The 26649-nt window shown below is 53.9% G+C and overlaps 11 protein-coding genes across 11 annotated transcripts; 3 read left to right on the top strand and 8 right to left on the bottom strand.

The window, feature by feature from the left end:
• Positions 1 to 628: 628 nt before the first annotated feature.
• Positions 629 to 3268, bottom strand: CONPUDRAFT_107178 (ATP-dependent RNA helicase dbp9). The gene is made up of 9 exons (XM_007772623.1): positions 2992 to 3268; positions 2757 to 2926; positions 2632 to 2704; positions 2386 to 2577; positions 2275 to 2336; positions 2049 to 2225; positions 1852 to 1994; positions 1183 to 1802; positions 629 to 1090 (listed from the first exon to the last, which is right to left on the bottom strand). Exons 1-9 carry the CDS (start codon positions 3229 to 3231, stop codon positions 791 to 793), a joined length of 1977 nt encoding a protein of 658 aa, XP_007770813.1. The 5' UTR covers positions 3232 to 3268; the 3' UTR covers positions 629 to 790.
• A 101-nt stretch (positions 3269 to 3369) lies between these two features.
• Positions 3370 to 5896, top strand: CONPUDRAFT_145257 (uncharacterized protein). Its single transcript, XM_007772622.1, has 6 exons — positions 3370 to 3466; positions 3530 to 3608; positions 3672 to 3894; positions 3953 to 4253; positions 4308 to 4506; positions 4600 to 5896. Exons 1-6 carry the CDS (start codon positions 3390 to 3392, stop codon positions 5008 to 5010), a joined length of 1290 nt encoding a protein of 429 aa, XP_007770812.1. The 5' UTR covers positions 3370 to 3389; the 3' UTR covers positions 5011 to 5896.
• Positions 5897 to 6008: 112 nt separating this feature from the next.
• On the top strand, positions 6009 to 7507 carry CONPUDRAFT_91403 (ZIP-like iron-zinc transporter; the record flags this gene model as incomplete). Its single annotated transcript, XM_007772621.1, has 8 exons — positions 6009 to 6217; positions 6276 to 6306; positions 6359 to 6442; positions 6491 to 6599; positions 6667 to 6898; positions 6959 to 7029; positions 7084 to 7319; positions 7382 to 7507. The coding sequence occupies 8 exons, from the start codon at positions 6009 to 6011 to the stop codon at positions 7505 to 7507; spliced, it is 1098 nt and encodes a 365-aa protein (XP_007770811.1).
• A 970-nt stretch (positions 7508 to 8477) lies between these two features.
• On the bottom strand, positions 8478 to 10871 carry CONPUDRAFT_59843 (FAD/NAD(P)-binding domain-containing protein; the record flags this gene model as incomplete). Its single annotated transcript, XM_007772281.1, has 12 exons — positions 8478 to 8649; positions 8708 to 8846; positions 8901 to 9010; positions 9072 to 9204; positions 9250 to 9308; positions 9363 to 9514; positions 9571 to 9780; positions 9842 to 9881; positions 9936 to 9960; positions 10025 to 10067; positions 10142 to 10339; positions 10398 to 10871. The coding sequence occupies 12 exons, from the start codon at positions 10869 to 10871 to the stop codon at positions 8478 to 8480; spliced, it is 1755 nt and encodes a 584-aa protein (XP_007770471.1).
• A 72-nt stretch (positions 10872 to 10943) lies between these two features.
• CONPUDRAFT_91401 (uncharacterized protein) lies at positions 10944 to 11102 on the bottom strand (the record flags this gene model as incomplete). The annotated part of the gene is made up of 1 exon (XM_007772620.1): positions 10944 to 11102. One exon carries the CDS (start codon positions 11100 to 11102, stop codon positions 10944 to 10946), a length of 159 nt encoding a protein of 52 aa, XP_007770810.1.
• Positions 11103 to 12284: 1182 nt separating this feature from the next.
• Positions 12285 to 13460, bottom strand: CONPUDRAFT_155775 (uncharacterized protein; the record flags this gene model as incomplete). Its single annotated transcript, XM_007772619.1, has 4 exons — positions 12285 to 12637; positions 12693 to 12869; positions 12930 to 13017; positions 13077 to 13460. 4 exons carry the CDS (start codon positions 13458 to 13460, stop codon positions 12285 to 12287), a joined length of 1002 nt encoding a protein of 333 aa, XP_007770809.1.
• Positions 13461 to 14234: 774 nt separating this feature from the next.
• On the bottom strand, positions 14235 to 15739 carry CONPUDRAFT_107173 (uncharacterized protein). Its single transcript, XM_007772618.1, has 4 exons — positions 15507 to 15739; positions 15398 to 15454; positions 14421 to 15317; positions 14235 to 14359 (listed from the first exon to the last, which is right to left on the bottom strand). The coding sequence occupies exons 1-4, from the start codon at positions 15686 to 15688 to the stop codon at positions 14344 to 14346; spliced, it is 1152 nt and encodes a 383-aa protein (XP_007770808.1). The 5' UTR covers positions 15689 to 15739; the 3' UTR covers positions 14235 to 14343.
• Positions 15740 to 16989: 1250 nt separating this feature from the next.
• On the bottom strand, positions 16990 to 19323 carry CONPUDRAFT_126912 (glycerol kinase). The gene is made up of 10 exons (XM_007772617.1): positions 19234 to 19323; positions 19068 to 19154; positions 18895 to 19007; positions 18639 to 18837; positions 18453 to 18585; positions 17987 to 18398; positions 17907 to 17934; positions 17692 to 17843; positions 17416 to 17629; positions 16990 to 17351 (listed from the first exon to the last, which is right to left on the bottom strand). Exons 1-10 carry the CDS (start codon positions 19281 to 19283, stop codon positions 17138 to 17140), a joined length of 1602 nt encoding a protein of 533 aa, XP_007770807.1. The 5' UTR covers positions 19284 to 19323; the 3' UTR covers positions 16990 to 17137.
• A 328-nt stretch (positions 19324 to 19651) lies between these two features.
• Positions 19652 to 21523, top strand: CONPUDRAFT_155772 (Zn-dependent exopeptidase; the record flags this gene model as incomplete). Its single annotated transcript, XM_007772616.1, has 13 exons — positions 19652 to 19876; positions 19934 to 19971; positions 20022 to 20074; positions 20150 to 20260; positions 20313 to 20326; positions 20379 to 20423; positions 20474 to 20557; positions 20608 to 20704; positions 20764 to 21028; positions 21085 to 21171; positions 21224 to 21267; positions 21317 to 21365; positions 21418 to 21523. The coding sequence occupies 13 exons, from the start codon at positions 19652 to 19654 to the stop codon at positions 21521 to 21523; spliced, it is 1218 nt and encodes a 405-aa protein (XP_007770806.1).
• On the bottom strand, positions 21520 to 24191 carry CONPUDRAFT_145252 (FAD/NAD(P)-binding domain-containing protein; the record flags this gene model as incomplete). The annotated part of the gene is made up of 13 exons (XM_007772615.1): positions 21520 to 21704; positions 21758 to 21802; positions 21853 to 22137; positions 22205 to 22314; positions 22419 to 22539; positions 22608 to 22666; positions 22723 to 22874; positions 22931 to 23143; positions 23199 to 23238; positions 23291 to 23315; positions 23370 to 23412; positions 23463 to 23660; positions 23715 to 24191. 13 exons carry the CDS (start codon positions 24189 to 24191, stop codon positions 21652 to 21654), a joined length of 1821 nt encoding a protein of 606 aa, XP_007770805.1. The 3' UTR covers positions 21520 to 21651.
• A 529-nt stretch (positions 24192 to 24720) lies between these two features.
• CONPUDRAFT_145251 (uncharacterized protein) lies at positions 24721 to 26096 on the bottom strand. Its single transcript, XM_007772614.1, has 4 exons — positions 25658 to 26096; positions 25515 to 25602; positions 25281 to 25457; positions 24721 to 25204 (listed from the first exon to the last, which is right to left on the bottom strand). Exons 1-4 carry the CDS (start codon positions 26048 to 26050, stop codon positions 24840 to 24842), a joined length of 1023 nt encoding a protein of 340 aa, XP_007770804.1. The 5' UTR covers positions 26051 to 26096; the 3' UTR covers positions 24721 to 24839.
• Positions 26097 to 26649: the final 553 nt, after the last annotated feature.

Below are 26649 nucleotides of genomic sequence, written 5' to 3'. Positions count from 1 at the left end.
TTTTATCGGAACTTCAACTGTGTTGCAGGACATGTATCTAACTAGCAATGTGCTTTTGTTCGAATGATCTCAGATATTCCTTTGTCTATGAGCTCGCCGCCTTACTAAGTCCCAAGTGAACACAGAAACTGAAATAAAAGTGATTGAATTTAGACAACATATGAACGATCATCCACCGCGAAGGACAAGGACAGCCGACAAGGCATTATTCGCACCACAACTTTTAAAGTACAAGTGACTCGGAGTAAATGACATGAGCACATCCCTCCGACCCTTCGGCCCTTCCTAGCTCTCCTTCGCACTCTTACCTATCCTATCGCCTACTTGCCTTTTCATCCTCCAGCACAGGACTCGTAGATGAAGAACATAACCATGGATTAAAGGCCAGGAGTGGGACACGCAGGCTGGAGGGCAGGAAAGGAAGGGCGGGAGGAAAGGGCCAAGGGAGGACGGGAAGGAAGGGCGAGGGATAGAGTAGGTAAAAACTTGTAATTTGGGTAAATGTTTAATAGACATGAACTCTAGATTGACAACCACTACAATGTTTTTTGCTCGCATGTATTCACCGTATTCATGCAACTGGTCAGCACATCTTCCATGGGCACTCGACCTCAACACGAATGCACGCAAAACAGTTGTTCATATCAATGAAACTCATATCAGCCCGACCAAGCTTTATGAGCAGCATCATTGTCGAGGCTATCAGCTATTTGATACTTCAAAGCTTCACGAGAGATCCATACAGCTGAGTAAAGGAAACCCAAGGGAAAGCCCGCGCGTGTTCAACGTCCTATCTAAACTTCTTGAGCGGATCAGACTTTTTCTTCCCCCCGCGTCCGCCTCTCCCACCACGGCCGCCGCGCCCCCTCCCGCGTCCCCGCGCCGAGCCCCTGCGGAACGGCACGAAGCCCTGTTGCTGTTCCGAGGCCTCTGCTTCGGTACGATTGCCGACGACGCCGTCGGTGACGGGCGCAATTTTTGGGAGAAGGTACTTTGGAACGTGTTTCATGTGCGACTGGACCCTCGTCGGGTGCAGCGGCTTGTCGTGGCGGAGATACTCCAAATCGAGCGGATTATCCTCAAAGTGCGCCTACACAGCCCAACAGAACGCACAAGTCAGACATTTGGGATTGAATAGCACCGAACTCCATCTCTCTCTCCAAAAAAAAGCGACGAACGCACCTTCAACTTCTCCGAATTCAGCATCTCCGTCTTCAGCTCCTTCACCCGCGCCTCCTTGATCGCGCTCCGCGTCACAGACCGCAGCGCGTCCTCCATCCGATACCGGAACGCCTCGACCTGCCTCATATCAAAATTATACTCGCGCACCTTACTCCCGCGCGCCGCCTGGTCCCTCTCGATCCGCGCCCACACCTCCCCATCCCCCCGCGCGCTCGGCACGCACCCGACGACCTTATTCTTGCCCCACTCCTCGCGGGGAACGACGAACGAGAGCGCCATGCCGCTGCGCCCCGCACGCGCGGTGCGTCCGACGCGGTGCGTATACGACCGCGCCGAGGCGGGCAGGTCGAAGTTGAGCACGCACGAAACGTCGACAAAGTCGACGCCGCGCGTGACGCCGTATTCCTTGTCGGGGTTGTGGCGCTTGTTTTTGCGCTTGCGCGATTTTGAGGATGATTGTGGGGAGGTGGCGGCGGAGGCTTCGGGCTCGGGGGAGCTGCGTTTTCGCTTTTTGGATTTGGAGGTGGGTGATGGGTCTGCATCAGGTTCGGGTTCAGATTCTGCCTCATCGTCGGGCGTTGCCTCCTCTGCCAGCGGTGGCTCGCGCTGCGAGGGTGTGACTAGATGGCGTATAAGTAAGAGTTATACAGTCGACATGCAAATACTCACAGTCGCCCTCCTCCTCCACATTCACCGAAGCTGGACCTTCTTCATCCTCGCTATCAGAGTCCTGCTCTGTCTGGCCATTGCTCTCGTCGGTAGCGATGATATAATCGTACACGCCCTTGTTGAACTCTTGCACCGTGTGATATCTGATATCTCGTTCAGGAATGTAGTCTTTAATAAACAGAGACGTGACAACTAACCTCGAGTTCAAGGGTAGCTCAGAGTTGAGCACGCAGCTCTTTATGGAAAACTGCTCGAGGAAGAGCTTGAGACGATAGCAGCGGTCGACATCGTTGACGAAGAGGATACATTTGCCCTTGATGAGCCTGAGCTTGAGAATAACGTACGTCAGGAGGAACTTGTCGACTTCCGAGCATCTGAGAACGAATCAACACAGATCCTTGAAGATGGTTGAAGCCTACATACTTTACAGAGTACTGGCTGAGGAGCGCAGCTTCATCTGAACCCTCCTCGAGTTTGAGGATGGCCTGAGCGGGCGTGTAAGGCATGCCAAATGCTGGAGAAAATCATACTTACGGGATTCCGGAGAGCCAGTCCTTTGAGTACTTCAACATCGTCGGTCATGGTTGCGCTCATGAGGAAGGACTGGTATACTTTTGGCAGGTACCCTCCACTGAAGATTTGGCGTATATCCTCATCGTGTCCGTAGGAAAGGATGAGGTCGGCTTCGTCGATGACGAGGGATTCCAGGGACGAGAGTGACAGAACCTGCAGGCATGGGCAGGTGTTAGAGGACGGTGTGAGTGGTGTGTCATAACGCACCTTGGATTGCAGAAGCTTCAGCGCACGGGAGGGCGTTGACACAACGACGTCGGGCTTTTCCACCATCATCGTACTTGATACCAGCCATTAGCACGAGCAGGCGCATACACCACCGTAGCACATACCGCTGAAGTTGCGTCTCCGAACCCGAAGCCGCATTCACCAAAACCACACTCTTCTCGCAATACGCAACCAGCGTGCGCAGACACGCCATAACCTGCTCCGCCAGCTCCTTCGTCGGCACAAGAACCATGACCCGCGTGAGCTGTCCCCGCTCGTCGCCCGCCGCCCACGCCTATCTCAGACACACACGAATGAGCATACCGATCAGAGGCCCCACGATCATTCTGACAGACACACCGACTTGGCATTCAGCACCTTCTGCACGACCGGTATCGCGTACGCAGCCGTCTTCCCGCTCCCCGTGCGTGCGCGCGCGAGGATATCGCGGCCCTCGAGCGCAAGGGGTATCGCCTTCGTCTGGACGAGCGTTGGGCGTGCAAAGCCCATGTCGGCGAGCGCACGGAGGATGCGGGCATCGAGGATGTGCGCGAAGGAGGAGAAAGTGGTCGTCTTGTCGACGAGGTGGTCTTCCGGCATCGTGCTTGAGCTGGACCTGTGTGAGACTCCCCCTGAAGCGTATATACAACCTTGGGGGCTTGGACAAGTTTTTTGGAGAACTTGATCGTGTCGGCTATCGGATATGCAGCCGGGATCTGTGCCGCGTGCCGTCCAATCGTCGCGCGTCATCTCACACCATGAGCGACCAGCCAGAAATCCGTGCAGCACCGCTCGAGGCAACGGGCTCAAAGCTCGAACAGCAGCCATGTGGAATGTGAGTATACGTTCGCTCGCCCTGTCCGTGACTACAGCCTTTGATTGCAGTCCCCGCATCTAGCTGTCGACGGCAATTCGCGCGTTACGCCTGTCCGACGTGCAACCTGCTATACTGTTCCCTGACGTGTTTTCGATCTGAAGTATGTATGCAACTCTCTTGCACTTGTCTTCTCTTGCCGAAAATGACTGTCGTGAAATCATAGACACACTCGCAATGCTCGGAGGGCTTCTACCGCAAGGAAATCGAATCCGGGATCAAGAACGAGTCTTCTCGGAGCGCCGAGGAGCGCATGAAGATGCTCGAGTTGCTGAAAAGAGTGGAGGACCAGAGCTTGGAGGACGGTATGGAAATACTGGGCGGAGACGAGGATGACGAGGACGATGAAGCAGACGACCTCGCCAAGCGACTAGACGGCATCGATCTTGGTGAGTGTCTGACGCCGTTGGCACCATTCTGCTGTTTATTGTGCATGTTGCGCTGTAGAAAATGCAACAGCGGCGGATGTTCTCGACGCGCTCACTCCAGAACAAAGGGAACGATTCGCCAAGTTATTCAAGGACCCGGACAGCAATCTTGCTCGGCAGCTACTATCAAGCGAAGCACTCGAACTCGAACGTAGCAGACCTTGGTGGGAGTCACCAATGTCTTCAGACCCATACCTCAAGCCATCCATGTCTCAAGAAATGCAGCCGACGGAAAGACCGCCCCTGATGGAAATCCCTCAACAGCTCCTTTCACGCCGTCCAAGCGGCCCATCACTCTTGTACAATATCTGTGCCGTCATGTCCGTTTCAATCCTACTCCGGCCCCGGCTGCATAGCTGAGCATGACCGCGCAGGTTGACATACGCGTACCTCATCAGACACTTCTCCGTGTCCACCCTCCACCAGCTTCTCTCCAGTGACAGCGAAGAAGAGGCCGCCGCAGCGCGACATGTAGTCAGACAGGCTCTTCCGTTCATCTCAGATCGGCAGTCGACGCTCGTCCACACGGGCACAAAGGGCGTTATCTCGTCCGTCTGGACGGGCTTCGGAGAGGTAAGCGCCTTCCTCCCTCGTGCGCACGCGACGCGAACGACCGCACCGGTAGTCCTGAGCTGAACGCGTACCTCCTTTTCCTCTTCAACTCAGGGCCAAGTCGACGCAAAGACCATCACAGTGCTCCTCCGCGACGCAGCTGTGCTTCTCGCTCCGCGGAAAGTCGCGCCACTTGCAGAGGCCTCCGCGTCGCCGGAGGAACAGATCCTCAGCCGCCCGAGCATCAATTGCGTGCTCGCGTTATCGGACCTGCGCGCTGTTTTTGATCCAAGTCTATCTGGTGTCGGCAAGCGCAACGCGCATGTAGGCATGAAGCTGACGTTTTATGCTGCGCATGTTCTCGATTATCCTATCCGTCCACTGCAAGAGTTGGTCGACGAGCTCCAGGCGCAAGCGAGGGTCATCGGGCGGGACGATACCCAAGACTCGGCGGAGCCTTCATCGGCAAAAGCTCCTGCGGCTGTTGTCGCGTCCAAACCAGGTAAAATTGAGGAGTTGAGCTAATGAACACCGTCGGCGGGCTAGTCTGTATATGTTGCGCGGTTGACTGTACCGAGGGGTATGATGGATTAAAAATGGGGACCGCATCGTCCGCGTATTGCGATAAAGATAGTGGCAAGTCAAACGTCCATACGCTCAGCCACCTGTTGATCTGTGCCTTTGACGCATTCTGCCATGCAGTCCAATGTGATAGAAAGAAGATGTTGGACCATGTTGGACCACTGGTGCGGTCACAAAAGACGGAAGAGACGCTCGTCCCACCCTCGCAGTCCGGCTGCTCTTTCCGGGCAATAGAATGACCAGCACAGTCAAGGTTTTTGTTGCCCATCATTGTCGCAGCGCCAGTGTGCGCCGGAGCGGTAGCCCAGGGGCACCCTCGCGGTCATGGGTCTATTGGCGTCAAGTGAGAGTGGCTCGGACGGGGACCTGCTACTCGCTCGGAATGTTCTGTTTCGACGCATCTGGTGGTCCTATTCGTGTTCGTGAGAGGCGGCAAGAAGGGCACCTGATTGGTCTTCTTGATTCGTCGGATTGATGGCTCCACACGCAAACTCGTCTGGATCTGCTGTCTCTCAAGTATACCATGTCTTTCTACCGAGATTCAGAAAAGTAAAGGCGTTCATAGAACACAGAGCACTCAGCCGATTGGCCAGCAGCGTAGCCCATACCTACCAATGAGCGTATTCGCCCCTCGATGATAACATTGATGCACTCGTGTGGCGCCCACGCGGACTCGTCTATCTCAACCAGGAGGGACGCCGGCCGCGTGTGGCTGTACCCCTCCTCCTTCCTTTTCCGGCGGCTCAAAATCCAAGAGAGGGGACCCTCGCGGTCATACGCGGGTTTGCGAGGATGCCCCGTTAAATACATACGTCCCGTCCCCTTCTCCACCCCTTTGCCCATATAACCCTCGTCGCCCCGGCCTGCTGCTAGGCCCCTTCAGGAAGGCAGCGCTTTCGACAAACCTTGAGCCAGTACCAAGACCAAGACCAAGACCAGAAATGTCTTCGTCATCTGCTGCATCGACGCCCACTGCCACCCCAGATGCTGACAACTCGGTCAGCTGCAGCCCCGGGGGAGGCGCCAGCGATTACACTCAGCTTCGGATAGCGGCCATTTTTATCATCATGTGCACCTCCATGTTCGGTGCTCTTTTTCCTGTCCTTGCTCGGCGGACACAGTGGCTGGCGGTGCCGAAAGGGGTGTTCGAGTGAGTGTTTTTCGGCTGGTTCTATTACATGCCGCTTAGCCAATGCGCCACCGCCTAGCTTTGCAAAGTATTTTGGATCGGGCGTCATCGTACGTCTTCACTTGTCTGCACTCTTCTTCATCTCCTAATGTTACAACGTAGATCGCGACTGCCTTTATCCATCTCCTCAGCCCTGCTTTAGATGAGCTAAGCAACGACTGTCTATCGCCTGCATGGCAAGACTACGTAAGTCTCCCTCGCGATGTCCTCGATCAAGCCCTCACACGTCCACAGCCATATGCACTCGCATTGGCCATGCTCAGCTTATACTCAATCTTTATCGTCGAGCTCATCGCCTTCCGATGGGGTAACGCCAGACTAGCAGCCCTCGGAGTTAAACACGGTCAGTTGCCCCTCCCATCCCACCAAACCCCTTGACACTCTCGTGCCTAATGCACCGCTCGTTCTAGATGCCCATGGCCACGGCCTCGGCGGGCACGCGGCACACGGGCCCGAGGGCAACACCCAGGTGGCAACCGCGGGGAACACGAACGATCCGTTGCGCGTGGACTCGCCCGTGCCCGAGAAGTCTATAGAGGACGATAAGGAGGCTCAGCACGAGCACACGCACGTCTGGGATCATTCGGCGGTCGCGCAGGTCATTGGGATATGCATCCTCGAGTTTGGTATCGAACTGCACAGGTGGGTAGTCAACAGCACACTGAGGTTTGGGACGTCGAGACGTTAATCACGACGACGTAGCTTCCTCATCGGGATGACGCTTGCCGTGGACCCTGACTTCAAAGTCCTATTTGTCGTCATCGTCTTCCACCGTAAGCGGTTGTGCCTTCTTTCTGCTACGTCGATGGCTCACCGGATGTTTGTAGAAATGTTTGAGGGACTCGGTCTGGGCTCGCGTCTGGCGTTCATGAACCTGCCCCGCAGGCTGAACTACGTGCCCATCGTTGGCGCGCTCCTGTACGGCTTCACCACGCCGCTCGGCATCGCCGTCGGAATGGGGATCAGAACGACGTATAACCCCAACACCCCGACCGCGTCAATCGTTAGCGGAGTCATGGACTCGCTGAGCGCTGGAATTTTGCTGTACACTGGTCTGGTTGAGGTGCGCTTATCGCGGTCGCCGCAATCTCTGTCGCTCACATTGGCTGATTTTTCTTTGTCTAGCTTCTCGCCCACGAATTCCTCTTCAACAAGGAGATGCACGCCGCGTCGAACGGCAAGCTTGCCTACGCCCTGATATGCATGCTCTTGGGCACGGGCATCATGGCCCTCCTAGGGCGGTGGGCATAAATACACTGCGCGGGTTGCGGGCAACCAGCGGCTGGCGCGTTGTTCGATGGGTGTACGATACGATACCGACGTCTGCTCTGACTGACACTAATGTCGATGCTGACATCTAGAGGATACAAAAACGGTCCGACTTTTCTTGTAGGTGTAGCTACGCTATCGATGGTGTACGATTCTTGCTTTAGCTAGTCCTTTCAACGCATCATGGATTACATATATACCTTTGCATTTCAGCGGTATCGCTCAGGCAACCTGACAATAGAAAACGCTCTGCTCTAGCCGCCCAACCAGACTGTCGCGGTGGCCGCGCATGTACGACTGGTGCGGTACGCATCCTACCGCCGCAGTCGCAGATCCCTTGGCGTGGCAAACCCCGTCGGTGCGCGATGATGAGATCGATGAGATCTTGAGAAAGGAAGCCCATTGGAGAGCGAATGGGAGAGCAGGCGGCGGCGTTCTCGGATGGGCTCCTCGCGTCCACAACTCTTATTTTTAGTCTCAATGGGCCGTGGCAGGCACCGGAGGCGGCAGCGAGGACCGTCGCGGTCGGCGGTCCTGATAGAACTGAGGAATTGTGGAGACGCTTTACATGGATCTATGGACGTAGCCTAGTGGGTATGCATAAATATGCTCGCTATCTCGCTGCTATATCATTGATCATTCGTCTGAATCGCAGCTTTCCGCGTGCCCTGGTGTGCACATGTGCCTAGCCTATCCGGTGATACCGCTCAGCAAGCTCAGCGGTATCGTTGGATATACACCTCTCAGAAGTCAAGCTGCGGTTTCGACGTGACTATTCCCTCTTCTAGCGCTTTTATCTCTGTTTAAGAGCCATCACGGACAAAGCCAGTGTGAGCGCATAGGCATACTTAGACAATTGAATGAGGAAGGCTTACGTATCGCGAGGAGCCTGCTGAAGTAGCGAGACTTGGTGAAGTTGCCTATATCATGCGTAAATAACAAGTACGACAGTTTAAACCATGTCCAATTTGGACTGACCTATCCCAAACCAGAGCCCTTCGTGCCCGCTTGGCCGCCAGGCGGAAGGCATGTATCCTTCACCGTTCACACCCCAGATTCTGTCGACCTTGGACGATATCTCCGGGTCGACTGTGCGCCACATCTCTTCTCTGGGGTCCTTGAACCTTTGCAATATCATCAGCCACTATTAGGCAGGTACTCTGATCAAATAACCCCTCTTACCCCGTAGCGAAGACAACGATATCGGCCTCTATCTCAGTGCCGTCGGAGAACTTGACACCAGTCGGTGTGTATTGTTCAATGCTACTTCCGTTTTTGACTTTGATGCGTCCGTCGATGATGTACTGCGATGTTCCGGTGTCTGTACAAACCGTTCATTGCAATGCACGGATAAAGGGATACTATGTGTGCGCACCAATGTAGTGCCCGCCGCCCCGGGGTGTGACGATGAGAGGACCGAAGCCAGCGTCGTGCGGGCCCAGCCAGGTCTTGAAGCCCACGCTTTCGAGCTTCGCTATCAGCTCTCTGAAGCAACGCGGTTTGTTAGGAAGCATCACGTTGCACTTGAACGGACAGGCAGACTTACTTGTCGGTCGTTTCCGCATACTTTCGCGTATTGCGCTGTTGCATGCGGAAACGCATCTGAGGAGGCAAGCTCCAGTGTAGTATGTCTGCGAAATCGGTAGGACGATCCGCGATGTGGAAACCTAAGTGCAGTGCTCAGCAGGTTTTCGTATGGAATATCGAACAGCACAATACTGTACCTCCGAGTGTTTCATCGCCAGGCCCATGCGAGAGCATGATGGTAGCAGACCGCTGCCACCTAAATACGACGCGACGTTCAACTTCCGGCTCGGAGTGCAGCTCAAAAACTTACATCGTGACGTCAATCCCATTATCATAAAAGTCCTGTGCAATATCGTGTCCCGAAAGACACGCCCCGACGACGACAGCCTTGCGGCTTCGGTACTCGTAGTCCTTCGGCTCACTGAAGTCCGCCGAGTGGACCACGGTGCCCCTGAAACGCTCCTACTGCAACGTCAGTTACCCGCCGCCAGGCCACAGCTAGCGTATCGACAGCTTACGCGTCCCGGTATTTCAGGCAGGTTCGGGGGCCCGGTGAGGCCGGTGGCGAACACGAGGTGCTTCACGCTCAGCGTTCGAAGGTCGCCTGCGCGCCTGACCTCGATCGTCCAGGACTTCCTGTCTTCGATCCACTTCGTACTGACGATCTCACAGCTCGTCCATACGTTGAGCTCGAGGAAGTCTGAGTAGCCCTCGAGCCAGTCGCCCATCTTGACGCATTCATGATCAGCGTTATATATGCCGTGATGGTGAACACAGACTCGTGCTCACTTTGGGTGCGGGACAGTACGTCGGCCAAGTCGACGGGAAGCTGATTTATGTTTGTCAGACGAGCGAAAAAAAAAGGTTGGTAACCCGAACTCACGGCAGGTATGCTAGCTCGTTGAAATCTATTGGACGAATCAACTTCGAACACCGTAGCAGTAACGAACATGGCGGTGCTTCACTACTTACATGTGGTACTATGGATGCAGAGGAACTTGTATCGATTTCGCCACTGGAAACACAACATGCACATCAGCGTCTGTGCGTCCGAGTTCACGTGTGCAAAGGCAGCAGCGTCGGACTCACGTTGTCCCCTACCCGAGCATTCCGCTCTATAACGAGGACATTCAAACCGAGGTACTTCATCCTCGCCGCCGTCATCAGGCCGGTGTGACCAGCACCAACAATCAAAACCGTCGGACTGTTGTTGACGCACTCGACCTCTTGCCGCCGTTGCTCCAACCAGGTCCCGTGCTCCGCGTTCGCCTTTCTATGAGGTCCTATCTTTTCGGCACAAAGGGCTAATAAGAAAGCGCATGACGAGTCACAAATTGCACCGTACCTGCTCCGGATACCCGTCCAAAGACTCCAGCAGCGTCGATATCGTGTACGCTTTCCACCCCCCGTCCGGAAAAGGCACGAGATGGCAAAGCCCCTTCCCGGCGCCCAGACTCGTCGTGAATGTGAAGCACACCCGCAGGAACGCGAGGTCCGGGTACTCCCTGACCAGCTCCGGCCCGGCATGCGCGCCCTCGAGGAGCCCGAGCGCCGTGAACTTCGTATCCCGCAGTCTTGCGTCTAGCAGGCGCTTGATCGTCGCTCGGCCCCGGAACGAGCGGAAGTCCCACGTCAGAGCGAGGTTGTCGACCCAGAAGCTGTCTTCGACGAACGTCTCCCCGATAGCGTCGACGTCTGCGGCTGATACGGCCGTAGAGAAGGACGAGAACCATCGTCGAGCTGCGTCGGCAGGAGAGACGGCTGGTAGGGTGTCGATACCGAGAGACGCGAGGGTTGGGAGCTGGTGCTCGTCCTCCATCGGGATGTCCGAGTCGGGTGAGGACGGGAAACGTGGTTAGGTCGCAGTATACCGCACCGAGATACCCTTTATCTAGTGGTATTTTTGAACTACAGGAGGGTGAGAGTGAGGAAAGACGGAGCGGAACCACCAGAGCCCGTGGACTTGTAGGAGGGTGGCCCTGAGCGCAAAACGCAGCGGCAACGATGCAGGAAGGATTTGAGAAACTGAGATGAGTTGTAGCGCTTGCATCATAGATTCAGTCGAGCAAGTCGTGAGCAGAGTTTCAAAGTTGGCGGCAAGGCTACTCTATAGCGTCGGAAGGACAAGCAACCATAGATGAGAAATGAACGTGGATACTCCGAGAAGTGGAGCAGTGTCGGCCGCTAGAACGCTTATCAGGCACTTGCCCTAGTGGGGGGAGAGAAAATGTTGTGACCTGTGGAATTAGTTTTTGAAGATAATATCCTTGCAAAGAAGATTAGCTAGAAGGTCCGCATAGACGACTCGGACGTTGCACGCTTCAACGTTCAACTCTCGAGGCCCATGACATGACATGCATGAACGTTTGAATAGCGAGTGTTAATAAATATGTCGGAAAAACCAAAACGGGCGTTTTGATGCGGGCGGCGATTGGCGTCTCATTGCGATTATATGGGGGGTTGACACTGTCAAAATGTCATTTTGATGTCGTCAAAACGGCGCGAAGACGTAAAGGGACCATGGCGATGCGATGTGATTGGCTCCTCGTCGTCAATGACCCGTTTTTACGGGCATCGAAACGGCATCTCAATTTTACGAACCTCCCATTAAGATGGGGTTGCCATTAAAATGCGTTGCAATGCATTTCGACGCAATTTCGCTTTTTCCGACAATTAGGCATCGAACGGGGATCAGATCGATCAAGCGGCAGCCCGTGGGAAACCTTGTAAACATCCCCACGTATAATAGCCCCTGTTTTCATGCAGAGCCGTTCCTTCACGTTGTACACTCATCGATGAATTGCTGTAAAATAACAAGGAAGACACGCTGGGATATCCTTAAAATAGGAGATTACATGTAATCGAGAAACATAACGGTACCTGAATCCCTGCTGCAACCATATTGTTATCCGCCCTTTGCTCCCAGATTCCTTCTAACCCCATCTCAACTTACCACCTTCAACAATGCACCGTCAAAAGCCTTTCACACATTTTTTTCTTCGAGATTTTATTCAGTCAGCGGAGAAGGATCCGGAGAGAAAAGAAGAAGATGCTGTACTGGCCTTCGTTCCTAATCTAATAGCTGAAAGCCAGTGCACTCATCCAACACTCATCTTCGCTATATCGAATGGCAGGAACCTCAGCACTCCGCACGGGTGCGATTAAGGAGTAGTCATAGTTAATAATCGTAGCATCCATTCTAGGTTACAATGCCATCAGTGGCGTAACCTCATCATACGTTCGTATCACTACCGTCCTTGACGCTGTCGCATGCCGCTATTCTCAAATTAGGTATCACGCTTATATGGCAGTCGTCATCTCTCTGCAAAACATGGCCGACGTCGATTGCGGCCGTGCACATCGTCACGTCTGGCTCCCATGCGATGCCCCACGACATCCGAAGTATCACAAGCAGCGGAGCGATGATCTGTACTTGAGAGAGCACGGCGATCATCACGTAGAAAGCTGGATGGCGGGCGACGTAGGTCCCCATGAAGATGATGGAGGTAACAGTGAAGAGCGCGCAGGACTCGACGACTATTCCGGCGATATTGGTAAAGTGCTTCGGATGAAGAAAGTCTTTGCCTGTAGGTTGTCCAGTAAGAGCAGAAATGATTTTCTAGAAAGCAGACCCACGCACCAACGGTATTAACGAGCCAACGGCGGAAGACATAAAGGCGACCTGCGATAAGTGATGTTGTATAGAGGTTAAGGACGACAGAAGCGACGAAGGAGGGGGCCGTCATCTTGTATGCAACAGTGGAATAGAAGCTATGCCCTGGAAGAGAGTTATTTATGACTGCCATGAAGTCAAGTGCTGTATGAGTGAACGATTCGATGCATGAGCCATGAACCTAGGGACAAGGCAAGGGCTCACCGATTACAGCTAAGTACAGAAGCACAGCACACGGCAGAAGGTATCGGTACCACTTTGAGTTATGCCACACCGCTCTAAAGCGCCAAACCTACCCATCACGACCCACTATCAGCCTCCTAAGACATACCGCTGAATGATAACACGCACCAGCAGGCCGTCAGCAAGGCAGTGCGCAACCACATACGCCGTGTCCCCAAGAATGTACTCCGGCGACTGAAAGTCGCTCCACTCCGAAGGGCTTTGCAGCTGCAATCGACAAACGACATACACGTCGTTTGACGTCCGCGCGAGGCAGGCCATGTAGAGCGTGCCGGACACCCATAGGAGCGCAACGTATCCCACTTGAGCGGCGAGCCTGAGCCTCGACGACCCTCCGCGCGGGGTGCAGTGGAAGAAGGCATGCACGCAGGCCGCGGCGAGGACGGTCATGATGCCATAGAAGATGCCGCAGACGGTCGTGCCCCCGAGAAGTTTGAGGCTGTCGGCATAAAGCTCCTGCGAGGTCTCGGGTGGGAAGGCCGAGGTGACCATGAAGACATGAAAGTGGATGTCTGTCAAAGGAACTCAGTTCGCCGCCTCTGGATGGGGGATAGATGAGAGGCGTCGGGAAGGTTGGGAGTGGTTTATCGGCGAGAGCAACGAGTCCAGCGAAGATGGCAAATGATTACCTGCTGAGATTCGAGAAGGGCGAGCAGCTTCATTCCGAGGGGCAATGACAGGAGCTTCTAAAATGTATAGACCACCTACAGGAGGTCGCGACTAGCCAAACATGGTTATATGACGTTGAACAGTTGAATTCAAGGGTTAGAGGGAAAGACAGGGAAGCGAAAAAAAACTGCTGAGTTCTGTAACATAACCCAGTCCCGTGTTACGCGAGCACAAGTTCATGACGTCGGGTGTCGTAATTCCGAACGCCCTGGTACAATTTCATAGAATTTCATACTTGTTTTCATACCCACAATTACCGACTGCAGACGTGGGCAATTGACGCACATTGATCCAGGTCGACGCCCTTACCTCCCCAGCATGCTACATTCAAGCGAAGTCGAAGCTCGAAGGCAAAGAAAGAGGTTGAAGGATGTCTGGAGAGATCTGCAGATCATGGCGATCTTCGCAGCAACTTTGCCGGTTAAGTTGATGTCAGTGGTTCAATTTTCTAAAGCTTGTCATGGGTCCGGCTCGCATCAATTGCAATTCTGTACCCACCACTGCCAAGAGTTGGCCCGGTAACCGGACCATATACTTGTAACTGCGTGAGAGGGTCGTATACACGAAGGACAACTCACTTTCCAGAAAGATGATACCAGTTGTGACATTGTTAGTGATAGTATTGCAACGCCTTGAAGCACATCCTACAACTCAAACAGTTCGTAAAATCCGCGGCGGATTGCTGACCTATCTACCGTCAACCAGCCTAGCACCATCCAAACCTATTAGTTGTAGTACATATCAGCCAAACCTGGAGCAGCGCAGAAGCTAACAAAAGCTTACTTCTCATTAAACGTCCATTGTATCTCGCTAGTGGGTTCTTCACCGTACCACCTGAACGCCGAAATATGCTCCGATCGCTCGTACGTCCTTCCTCGCAGCGCTTCCGCTGCACTTAACAGGGACTTGTCCAGATTCCAAATCTCGACCTTCTGAAGGCCAGCATGTTTTGCTACTCCGAAGATCTTCTTCAGGAGCACAGGAAAGGTCTCAGAAGATGCGCTCATGCGCGTGATGAGGAGCCGACGCGGTTTGTACGAGAGGTCCACGGCCCACGTTGCGTAGGTCGGCACATCCTGCGTAGGATCCGCCAGTTCCGTTCCCCAGACGTCGAGCGTGAAGAGGTGGTGTGTATGAAACTTGGACCGAGGGACTTGGAACATCGCGACACCTTTGTGAGGGGAAAAAGACGCTGCCGCCACCTTCCCAGCTTCCGGCTGACGCGCTGCCAGAGTCTGTCTCATCAGCTGTGCGTCTTTCTCCCAGAATACCTTCAACTCCTCTTCCTCCCGAATGTCTCTCCAGCTGTGGGACTCCTCCAGAATTGCTTCATCCGGCACGTCCCACAGCGTCGATACAGCGCCTTTAACCTCCCACCCGCCGCTCTTTCCCTCCGTTGGGCCACACGTGCGATAAAACTCGGGACCAGCATCGCTGTAGAGCACGGAAAACTTTGCGTCTCCCGCGCCTTGCACCTTGGGCGGAGGTGAGCCCCAAGCCTTAGGAAAGTCTTCTTCTTTCAGCGAATCAGAGGTGAGCACCCAATGCAGCAGACGCATCATATGCGAGGCGTAGCCTTTGTGGCGCTTGCCATCCGGCGTGTAGACGGATGCAATTCCAAAGCCTACCACCTCTTCGACCTTGCCGTCAGACCATTTGACAAATGCATCTCGTCGGTACCTGGTAGCAGTATCCATGACGTCAACAGATATCGATGTTAAGGCTGATCAGAGTCGTTCATGGCGGAGACGTATACGCACGTCTCGCAAGCACACGCGAAGTCCAGTGTCTGGGGATCGACCCTGGGTGCTAAAACCCTGAAACATGTAAGCCATCGAACACCAGAAGTTGTGTCTCGCACACACACACCAGATCGTCATTCTACCACCCTTTGCATGCTCCAGATTGTCATAGGCAAGATCGCGCTCGGTGAACTGTTCGAACGTGAGATGCCCAGCCCACTCGGGGTACTGGCGTTTCCGAGACTCCGCCACTTGCGCCAGAGTGGCGGGGAAGAGACATAAAGAGGCAAGATCAACAGATGTCGGCATAGTGCTACCGCGAATTCGTCCTGGAGGTAGATAACTGGAGCGGAGAACCCGGACTAGATAAAATATCTCGGAAATGTCCTCGAGTCATCGATCACCGAAACGTCGGTGCCGCGAGCGCGAGAGGGTATTACAGGGTCTCCGAAGGCAGCCCGAGGCAGTCTTGCGGAGCACATGGGGGTATGTTTACCACGATCAATCGATCAACCCCACGGGATAAAGCCAATAGGTTTTTTCCACGCGACGTCAGACTAGTCCGAACATTACACTACAGGATGGTAAAGTACGCCACATCCCAACTAATTATCTCAGGCTATAAAACAATTATCAGGGTCTCTAAATCGTATCTACTATATTGACCATTTATTGACTCACGGATCGAAGGGCTGCCGCAGCCTCAACATACGGATGTCGGAAAAAGCGAAATTGCGTCGAAATGCATTGAAACGCATTTTGATGGTAACCCCGTCTTAATGGGGGGTTCGTAAAGTTGAGATGCCGTTCCAACGCTCATAAAAACGGGTCATCGACGACGAAAAGCCAATCATATCACGTCGCTACGACCGCATTCCCGCCTTGGCGCCGTCTTGACAACATTTAAATGGCATTTTGACGATTTGAACCCCCCATATAGTTGCGTTGAGACGCGAAATGCCACCACCGTCAAGATGCCCGTTTTGGTTTTTCCGACACTGAGCCTACTGCCGCCTCCGCAGCCGCGCAAGCATCCGACATACACCTGTCGTACCCCACACCGCCAAGTCCGGCGCACATGCACGAATAATCGCCCCTGGGATAATGAAACATCAGCTCGACGAAATAATTGCAGTGATGTCCATCGCGTCGCAAATTTGAGATGGCACTCACGAAGCACAAGGGTTTCCATTTAAGTTGTTTTGTAGGCTCAGGCAGCCCTGTACATATCCAGTGGGATTGTCATCGCAAGAGGATTGGGCGCTGACACCAGCTGCTAATGCAGAAATGAGAGTCAAAACTGTGGAGAGAAGCATTGTATCGTTGACCCCAGACCGCGCAAAACTAGGACTTTATATTCATTGCATATGCCGTCATGGTAGTAGTAGTAGTAGCGGTGCTGGACAGCATTAATCAATCATGATGCATGATGTACCAGATACTCACCATGATAGCATTATGGCCTCATATCAAATGAAGGTACTCAATGAAACGGCTGTGTGCACTGCAAGCTCAAGGCAGAAGCCTACCTACCAACACGAGATACTGCAGGTGATATGGAGTGCAACTAAGTTGCATTCTAGGGTGTCCTTACATTTTCTTGGAACCTAGATCGAACGACTCCATATATAGGGTATGTTCTCGTTCGTACCACACAAGTACATACTACATAACATACACTTACAGGATAAGGTTAATACTTCGTACAAGCCCTTGGTTTCGACATTCTGGTTTCCGCCTTCAGCTTCACACAAGGCCTTAGTTGTCCGTGCCCTCTTCCCAGCCCTTGGACCGCTCAACAGCGTTCTGCCACCGCTGCCAGCCCGCAGCGCGGTCCTTGACCGCAATCTTGGGCTGGAAGGTACGTGATCCCTTCGTGTTCACCTTCTCCAGTGTCTCAGGCTTGGTGAGGTCCCATCCGAACAGCTTGATTGCAGAGCCTGCGAGGAGCGCGGAACCCAATGCCGTCGATCTATATGAAAGCCTTCAGCATCGCACGACAAGTCAACTGGGTAGGGAGCGGATGAAAAACGCACTCTCGCATAACAGGACGGACGACATTGAACCCGCCAATGTCCGCGAGGATCTCCATGCAGATATCGCCGTTAGTCATGCCACCGTCGACCTTGAGATGCTTGAGGTCGACCGACGAGTCAAGCTTCATGCTCTCGAGAATCGCACGCGTCTGGTACGCGTTCGCCTCGATCGTCGCGCGCGCGATGTGCGCCGGCGTCGTGTACGCCGAAATCCCTGTTCACGCGCATCACGTCGGTCTCGTCATCGGATCAGTATGGCGGTCGCTGGAAACCCACCAATGAGAATGCCGGTGGCGCCCGGGTCCCAGTACGGCGCGAGGAGGCCGGAGAAGGCGGTCACGAAGTAGACGCCGCCGGTGTTGGGCACGGATTCGGCGAGCTTGTTGACCTCCGTGGCGTCCTTGATGAAGCCCATGGAGTCGCGCAGCCTGCGAGTAAGCGATGTACTCAGTGGGCGAGCGATCATTAACAGATATCTACGGTTCGCTCACCATTGGATGGCGCTTCCGGCGACACCAACTGCCACTCAGTGAGCCTAGGTAACGTCACTGAAAGAATGTGCACCACTCACTGCTTCCTTCCAGCGCATAGATCGGCTTTGCACCGCTCCCAGGCTGGTATGCAACCGTGCTCAACAAGCCATGCCGACTCTTCACGATGTCCGCACCCGTGCAGAACAGCAAGAAAGCGCCAGTCCCGTACGTGCACTTTGCCTCTCCCTGGAGGAGACACTTGTTGCCGACAAGCGCGCCCTGCTGGTCGCCGACGAGCCCGGCGATGGGTACGCCATCAAGGGTGCCACCTACAATCTTGCCGTATACCTCGGACGAGGAGACGATCTTGGGGAGGATAGTCTCCCGGAAGCCGAAGAACTTGAGAAGGCGCGGGTCCCATTCCAGAGTCTTGATGTTCATGAGCAGGGTGCGCGAGGCGTTAGTTACTTCGCCAATGTGCAGGCCGCCGTCGGTGGCACCTGTCATTTTCTGAACACAAGCAGCTTAGACGTAGATGCTGGAATTGATCAAGCTGTGACTCACGTAGACTACCCAAGACTCGACTGTGCCGAACATGAGGTCGTCTGCGTCGTGTGCTGCTTTGACATTGTCGTAGTTGTCGATCATCCATCTGAGTTTGATCGCAGAGAAGTAGGTAGAGAGCTTGAGGCCAGTTCTGATGAAGCATCCTGATTACTATGATGAGCTCTATACTATGCGATGACTCACATGTCCACCAGCGCCTCGACGCCCTCATCTGCTTTGTGGAACACTCCGGGCTCCACCTCGATCCCGGTATGTGCCAGGATGTTTTCATAATGCACGACAACGTTCTTTGTTCGCGAGTCCGTCCAGACGATCGCCTTGCAGAGAGGTTTACCGGTTTTGCGGCTCCAGGCCACAGTGGTCTCGCGCTGGTTTGTAATACCTGGGGATTCGCGAGCGGTCAATCGAAGAGCTCATCTAGACAACGGAGTGTACGTACCGATCACCTTGACACTGGACTTTGCCCATCCCGCCTGCTCAAGCTTCTGACAAGCCTTATCAATACACTCGACCGACACCTGCCATATCTCATCGGCGTCGTGGTCGTGCCAGCTTCAGGGCCTTTCGTCAATCACATGTAGGAGCGAGAGACTGCGGGGTCGAATGACGCACCCGGGGTTAGGATAGTACTGGGGGAACTCGAGCTGATGTTCAGCGACGATCTCCGCAAATTCGTTGAAGATGATGAAGCGGACAGAGCTGGATGTACGTCATGTTATGAGGATGTCAAGGTGAGACGCCCACAAATGCTTATAAAAATCGGCGGGGAAAGACGCACGTAGTTCCGCAATCGAGAGAACCAACAAATTCGCCCTGCTTGAGAGACATGGTGTTGTTAGGGAGCGTTGGAGGGGGTCAGCGCTTGGCGGTGGTGCTCGCATGCTTTGTACTTATGGCCCGTTGGCTGCTGATTCGCCTGATAACTTCCTGTTCCTCCTTAATATTACCCGGACCTCCCGACTGATGATCGGTCCGCCCGGTCCAGCAGCCGCCACTGCTTCCGCAGCTACCCCGGATCCATCCGACCATGTGGGGAAACAGCGGCATAACGTAAGATCCCCTTATTTGGACATGCTCAGACCACGGAGCGCCGCGCAGGTCGGCAACGCGTCTCAGCTTGAACCAGGACACGGACGACCATATTCTAACTCCTCAGCCACCTCTTACCACCCCGCATACACCCACCACATCTCACCATGAAGGTTGCTCTCATCGCTCTCTCTGTCGCTGGCGCGGCTATCTCCAAGCCACTAGCTCAGCAGGTGCCGTTCGGTAGCCAGCTACATGACAGCGTCGTCGTGCCCCAGGCCGACATGCCACAGGTCGACTTCCGCGTCGAGGGTTTCAGCCTTGACCTCAACGAACCCCGCCTTGTTCAATTCGAGGGACACGAGCCCGTCTGGATTTCTGAGTACCAGAAGGTGAGCTTTCCTTCATTTTCTGCCCGCCAGCCACCCTTATCTTGCGTGTGACCACAGCTAGAGGCAAAGGCCAACGGTCGCAAGTTCTTTGACATGTAACTCCTTTCCTACTTTAAGGCCTACATCTCACTCACACTGTTGTCAGTACCGACTCTGCCGACCATTTTGCTGCTGCTCAGGTCAAGCCTACCAAGACCTGTACGTCTTCAGGCTGCTCAAATGACGAGACTTTTGCTGACTCGTCGCCATGTCCCTTACCTTGGAAATGTGCAGACGACTACCCCGAGCTTAGCGCGCAAGAGAAGGTCACGAGTGTTATCAAGACTCTGTCAACCGAGGGACCGCGTGCCAACCTCGAGAAGTTCTCCAGCTTCAGGACCAGATGTACGTTGCAAACTATTCCAGTACTTACTTATTGCTGACCGCGCGTTCTCAGACTACCGCAGTCAGGTATGAGGGGTGCTTTATGTGAGACGTTTAATTACTAATGAGCGGCATCTAGACTGGCCAGGAGAGCCAGAAGTGGCTCCTTTCTCGTATTCAGGAGGTCAGCATGGTTATTGTCACTGCATTCCCCAAATCTGACATCTTCCATAGATCACCGCTGAGTCCGCGTCTGACTCGCTCCAGCAAGCTATCAGCATCTCCGAGTTCGAGCACAGCTGGGGCCAGAACTCCATCGTACGTTAGAGACACCTCACAATGAAAAATTATTGCTCACTCCCTCCAAGGTAGCCCGCATCAACGGCACGTCCGACGACGAACGTGTCGTCATCGTTGGCGCCCATCAGGACAGCACAAACATGTGGCCCTTCTTCCCCGCTCCGGGTGAGTCTTGGCCTTGTCGATCGCGGCAAGGAACGTCACTGACAAGAAAACTCGATTAGGCGCCGACGACGATGGTTCTGGTACTACCTCCATCCTTGAGTCTTACCGTGCCCTCCTGGCCTCTGACTTCCGCCCCGCTCGTCCCGTCGAGTTCCAATGGTACTCTGCCGAAGAAGGCGGCCTTCTGGGCTCGCAGCAGCTCGCCACCGACTATGCCAACCGTGGTGTTGAAGTGTACGCCATGAGCCAGTATGACATGACTGCCTGGGTCAAGCGTGGTACTAAGGAGGTTGTCGGTGTTATTACCGACTATGTCGACCCTGCGTAAGTGGCAGAAGGAGCACCGTCTGTGGTTATCTACTAACCACCTTTCACTTCAGCCTGACGGACTACAACAAGAAGCTCATCAAGGAGTACCTGTCCATTCCTTCTGTTGACACCAAGTGTGGGTACGCCTGCTCCGATCAGTGAGTAAAGTCTGCATTGGTCGTGCCTACCCCACACTAAACGAAATCACAGCGCGTCGTTTGCCAAGAACGGCTTCCCTAGCATTTTCACTATCGGTATGTCCAATGCTTCTCTGACCCGTATTTGAGCCTGACCGCACCTCAGAGGGCCTGTTCGACGACTCCAACCTCCAGAACATCCACTCAGCCAGCGAGTAAGTCACCTTCATACCCAGCTGGAAATACATTGCTCACGACACTTGACAGCCGCATCGACGTGTCCCCCGAGTTCAGCTTCAACCACATGCTCGAATTCTCCAAGCTCGCTGTAGCCTTCGCTATCGAACTCGGCGGTTCTGAGAAGTCTGCATAGATGCGCTAATGATACAGGCATGCTGATATATCAACGTATACATATTAATATCTTACAGTCAATGACATCACGACTTGATGCAAGTGAACGCTGTGATTCGGACGAGTTGCTCTTGTAAGTCCAGTGCGTCAAAAGCCAAGGTCAGGCTTGTCATAGAGACCTTCCTCGATCGCTTTGAGCCCTGTGAGGTGCTGTTAGTGAACATGTGACCACCCCATGAATCACGGAACTCACGTAACGCAAACAACTTGCTGTAGAACCTCGACGCAGCGAAACCACCTTCACAACGTCAGTCACCCTGCCTCTCAAGAATCTCGACCGAAACTCACCTATCCCAAACCAGAGATTCTCAACCTCGCATGGCCTCCAGTTCGCAGGCATAAACCCTTCCTCATTCACACCCCATATCGGCGGCACCCTCTCGCCCACCTCTTTGTCCAACACACCCCACATCTCCGTACGCTGGTCCTTGAACCCAGTCGCAAACACCACGATGTCCGCCTCGAGCTCCGTGCCGTCCTCGAACGCGATACCGCGCTCCGTCATGTGCGCGATGGCGCTTCCGTTTTTGACCTTGATGCGCCCGTCGATGATCAGCTGCGACGTGCCCGTGTCTGCCCGAAGCGTCCAGCGCGTTTCGCATCAGTTTTTATCCGCCAGTAATCGAGCGCGAATGCTTACTGATGTAATGGCCCCCTCCCCGCGGCGTCAGGAGCAGCGGTCCGAAGCCGGCATCGCCCGGGCCGAGTGTGGTCTTGAAGCCCGCGTTCTCGAGGTTCTCGATGAGCTCTCTGGGAGAGGAGGGGACGATGAGTAAGGTGCGCTAACACCACGTACCACCCACGCAGATGCATGGATACCAAGAAAAGAGAGGCAGGGAGTATATTGCGCTCACTTGTCGATCGTGCTCGCGACTTGCCGGGTGCGCCGCTGGGCCATCTGGAAGCGCGTCTTGAGCGGGAGGTAGTTGAGGTATATGTCTGCGACTTCGGTTGGGAAGCCTTGTAGAAAGTAGGCTGACGGTATTATCAGGGCAGGTATCAGTATGCCAGCGTAGCGAAGTGGTTAGTGGGGACATGCGCACCTCCCAGAACCTCATCCGCAGGTGGGTGCGATAGGATGATAGTTGCTGAACGTTGGTACCTTCATGAATGGTGAGCGACACTGCATTGAGTAGGCAAGGCTTTAATGCAATTTACATCGTAACGTCCATGCCAGCCTCGTAGAAGTCGTGTGCAACGTCATGGCCCGAGAGACATGCGCCAACGACGACAGCTTTCTTACAATTCCCAATATGGTCTCTTGCGGACGTGAACTGAGCCGCGTGGAATACTTTCCCCTTGAAGACGTCCTGGCATCCATAGTGAGCTCGTTATTCCACATCTACAGGGAGTAGCATGAACGAACCATATCTTTAACCTCAGGTACCTTGGGCGGACCCGTCAGCCCCGTCGCGAACATCAGATGTTTGACGGTCAGAGTCCTGATTTCGCGACCTCCGCGGTCTATTTCAATAGTCCAGCGCTTCTGCGAATCGTCCCAAGTTGCTTTGAGGACCTTGGAGCTCGTCCATACGTTGAGTCGCAAGAACTTGGCGTACGCTTCGAGCCATTCGCCCATCTGTGGGTGATGGGGTTGGGGTTCGCTTTCGACCAACATACTTCAATACACGTACCTCGTAGCCCGACGAATATCTCGGCCAGGTGGCGGGGAATCTGTAGTCCAGCTAAGTTCGACGCGTCGCAAAGGAAGTGGTATGGAACTTGCGGCATGTAAGGCATCTCGTTGTAATCTATCAAGTTGGTGAGCTCATGTACGCAAATCAAAGATGACACCAAGCACGTACACGGCGTGCTGTGAAGACTTAGAAACTTGTAGCGTTTTCTCCACTAGCACAACGGTTCAGAACGTCTACCCCAACCGAGAAGGCAAAACTGACCATGTCACCGACTCTTTCTTGTCTATCAATGATCAACGAGTCAATGCCCAGGCACTTGAGTCGCGCAGCAGTCATCAAACCCGAATGTCCAGCTCCAACAATGAGCACCGTTCGGCTGTTGTCCTCAACCTCAAGTTCGCGCCTTCGTAGATCTTCATATGTCCCGTGTTCTCCTCCTCTCGGTCTAAGGTGGTCAATCTAGACATGTCAGAACATTCTCTACCTTGAGTTACACGATATCGGACGGCGCACCTGCTCCAGGAACCCGGCGAGCGACTCCAGCATCGTGAACATCGTGTACGCCCTCCATGTTCCTTCGGGAAACGGCACGAGATTGCACACGCCCGTCCCGCGTCCCACGCCCGTCGTGAACGAGAAGCACAACCGCAAAAGCGCCACGTCGGGGTATGGCCTCTGCAGCTGGGGCCCTCTGAACTCGTCCTCCTCGAGCTGCAGCCCTCCGATGTCCACATCCTTGAGCCGTGCACCGAGCAGCTTGCGGATGGAGTCGAGCCCACGGAAGGTGCGATAGTCCCACGTCAGCGCGAGATTGTCCACCCAGAAGCCGTCCCCATAGAAGTGCTGCACCACAGCGTCGACGTCGCTCGACGCGAGCGCGGTCTTGAAAGATGAGAACCAGCCGCGGGCGACGGCCACAGCGTCGACGTCCGGCAGCTCGCTGACCTGGAGCAGATCGAGCGTTGGAAGCTGGTGCGACTCGCCCTGCATGATGAGGGGGACAGGTAAACTGGGACCCATGGGACATTCATGATCTGGGAGCCATATATTCGGTCCGTGTGGGCTCCGTTACGTGCTTCCTCGATGTATTTTGAGATAAGGAAAATGACGTGCCTCGTTCACGCGGCTGTTTTCTTTGATGACTCACCATCATGATCATGATCAAGGCTACCTTCAGGAGGTGAGTGACGTCCGGCTGGCTACTGCATTAGTGTTGAACCATCAAAGCGGCGGAAATCAGCGACCTATCGATTGAGCCGCATGCTAAGTCCTCGAGTCTGGTTTACATAGCCTCTCATCTACTTGCAGGAATAGTACAGTATACACATAAATACTGCTCGGCCACATCACGAACGTGCAAAGATATATTTTAGCTGACTCGTCTTTTGTATTGTACCTCTATAGCATCTCGGTCATCTTAAGCATGACCATTGGGGCCTAAACAGTACATTTATACCGGAAAGACAGTTAATTGCAATGGCATAAATTTGCGGGCCATGTTTCAAGAGATGAATTAAAGGTGAAAGAGGGTATTTTATAGAAGTGTCGTGAGTAGCCATCCGTTTTCGTGCACATAGAAAAGGAAACCATACAACATCCAATAACCTAAACGTTTCAAAGCGATTCCCCGAGCGAAGTTTAAACCACCGTCCGAGACTCTTCGGTACCATATTCGACGTCCCCGTCCTCCTTAGCAAAACGAAGATCCGTCATCTCTGTCTCGTGCGGTCCCCGGATCACACATCCCTGCCGCGTCGATGCTCTGTGATCGACCGTGGTCGCCGTGTTGACCTCCCAGGCGACGTCGTTTGAGATGCGGAGCATCACGAGGAGCGGTGCAATGATCTGCACCTCGGCGAGCACCGCGATCATCAGGAATTGGCCAGGATTGTGTAACAGGTAGAAGCAGACGAAGATGATCGATGTAACGGTGAACAGCGCACAGGATTCAACGACGATGCCGGCGATGTTGGTGTAGTGTTTTGGGTGTAAAGCAGAATTCCCTGTGAGCAAGCGCGATGGGCTGTGTTAGCGTCCCGCTACGCGGCTCGGCAAGCGAAACGAGAAACTTCGACGTACCAATGTGTTTAGCAAACCAGCGCCTATACGAGTACAACCGGCCGGCGATTAAGGAGGTCGTATAGAGGTTGAGAGCCACGGACAATATAAATGCGGGAACGGTCGTCCTCTGTGCTACCAGCGAATAGAAATCGCGATCCGGACGCGTACCGCTAACAACTGAAGTAAAGCCTGTCGCTGAAAGAAAAGAAGGGAGGTGAATGGAACGGAAAGGCATGGACAACAGAAACTCACCAAGGGAGGCCAAGTAAATGAGGACAGGAACCGGCATCAAAAACGGATACCATGGAGAGTCATACCACACTGTTCGGAAGCGCCATACCTAGGTAACCACGATTAACGACAAAAAAACTCCATCCAGCGCAACCCAAACGCACCATAAGCCCATCTGCAAGAGCCATCGAGACTTCATACGCCGTATCGAGGACAGTAACTTCTGGCAGCGTAGGGTCCCCCCACTCTGCCGGGCTCTGCAGCACCAGCCTCCGGTCGACATAGGCGTCGGTCGTTGAGCGCGCTATGCCAGCGACGTACAGCGAGCCACACAGCCAAAGAAGAGCGACGTAAGATACAAGGAACGCGAGACGGCCGCGTGAGCGTTTTGCGCGCGATCCCGGGAGACAAAAGGTGTAGATGCAGACGCCTGCAATAGCAGTCATGAAGCCATAGAATGTGCCGCAGACCGTCGTCGCTCCGATAAGGTTAATCCCATCGGCGATGAGTTGCGCAGGGGTTTCGGGTGGGAGGACGTTGGTCCCGTTACTGGCCATGATCCACAAGGGAATGAAGTCTGTACTGGGTATGGGCGGCCCAGCGTGATGCGAGGTCGAAGGGTGGACGCGGTCTCTGGGGAAGATTTAAAGGTTAAAATGGGGTAAGAAGGAAGAGGACGAGGCCAACGTCGGTGAAACGTGCGGAGGTTATACAGATTCACTGACACATGTCGGTGATCTGCCACTTCCAGGGACAACGAAACATTTGCCCAATTACGCGGATGATAATTCAATCGCATCAAGCAGTAGTGACACGCCAGATGTCATCTCTGAAGCTTGAAGCTTGAGACGAGGTGGCGACGCGACAGCTTAATATGAAAGAAGTTTTGCGCGACTAGTGACAGAAATAAGTTCTGCTTGGACGAATGGTGAACTTGCCAATGCAGTTTGCGGGACTTTGAGATCAGGAACGGTGTGATGGGAATGTGTTTGCAGTGTTCTACCTTCTTGCAAAAATATCGACGCCAGCTTGCTCGTGATATAGTTGGAAATCTGTACCTTTAGTCTAGACTCTAAAAGGGGCTGCATCACCTGTGGGAAACCTCCGTAGTTTTAATGTTGCTGAGAAGAATGCTAGTCACCGACGCAGCAACTTT

Source organism: Coniophora puteana (assembly GCF_000271625.1).
Source record: "Coniophora puteana RWD-64-598 SS2 unplaced genomic scaffold CONPUscaffold_9, whole genome shotgun sequence".
Taxonomy (NCBI): domain Eukaryota; kingdom Fungi; phylum Basidiomycota; class Agaricomycetes; order Boletales; family Coniophoraceae; genus Coniophora; species Coniophora puteana.
Note: the sequence above shows the minus strand (reverse complement) of the source record. Positions and strands in the feature narration are given on the sequence as shown.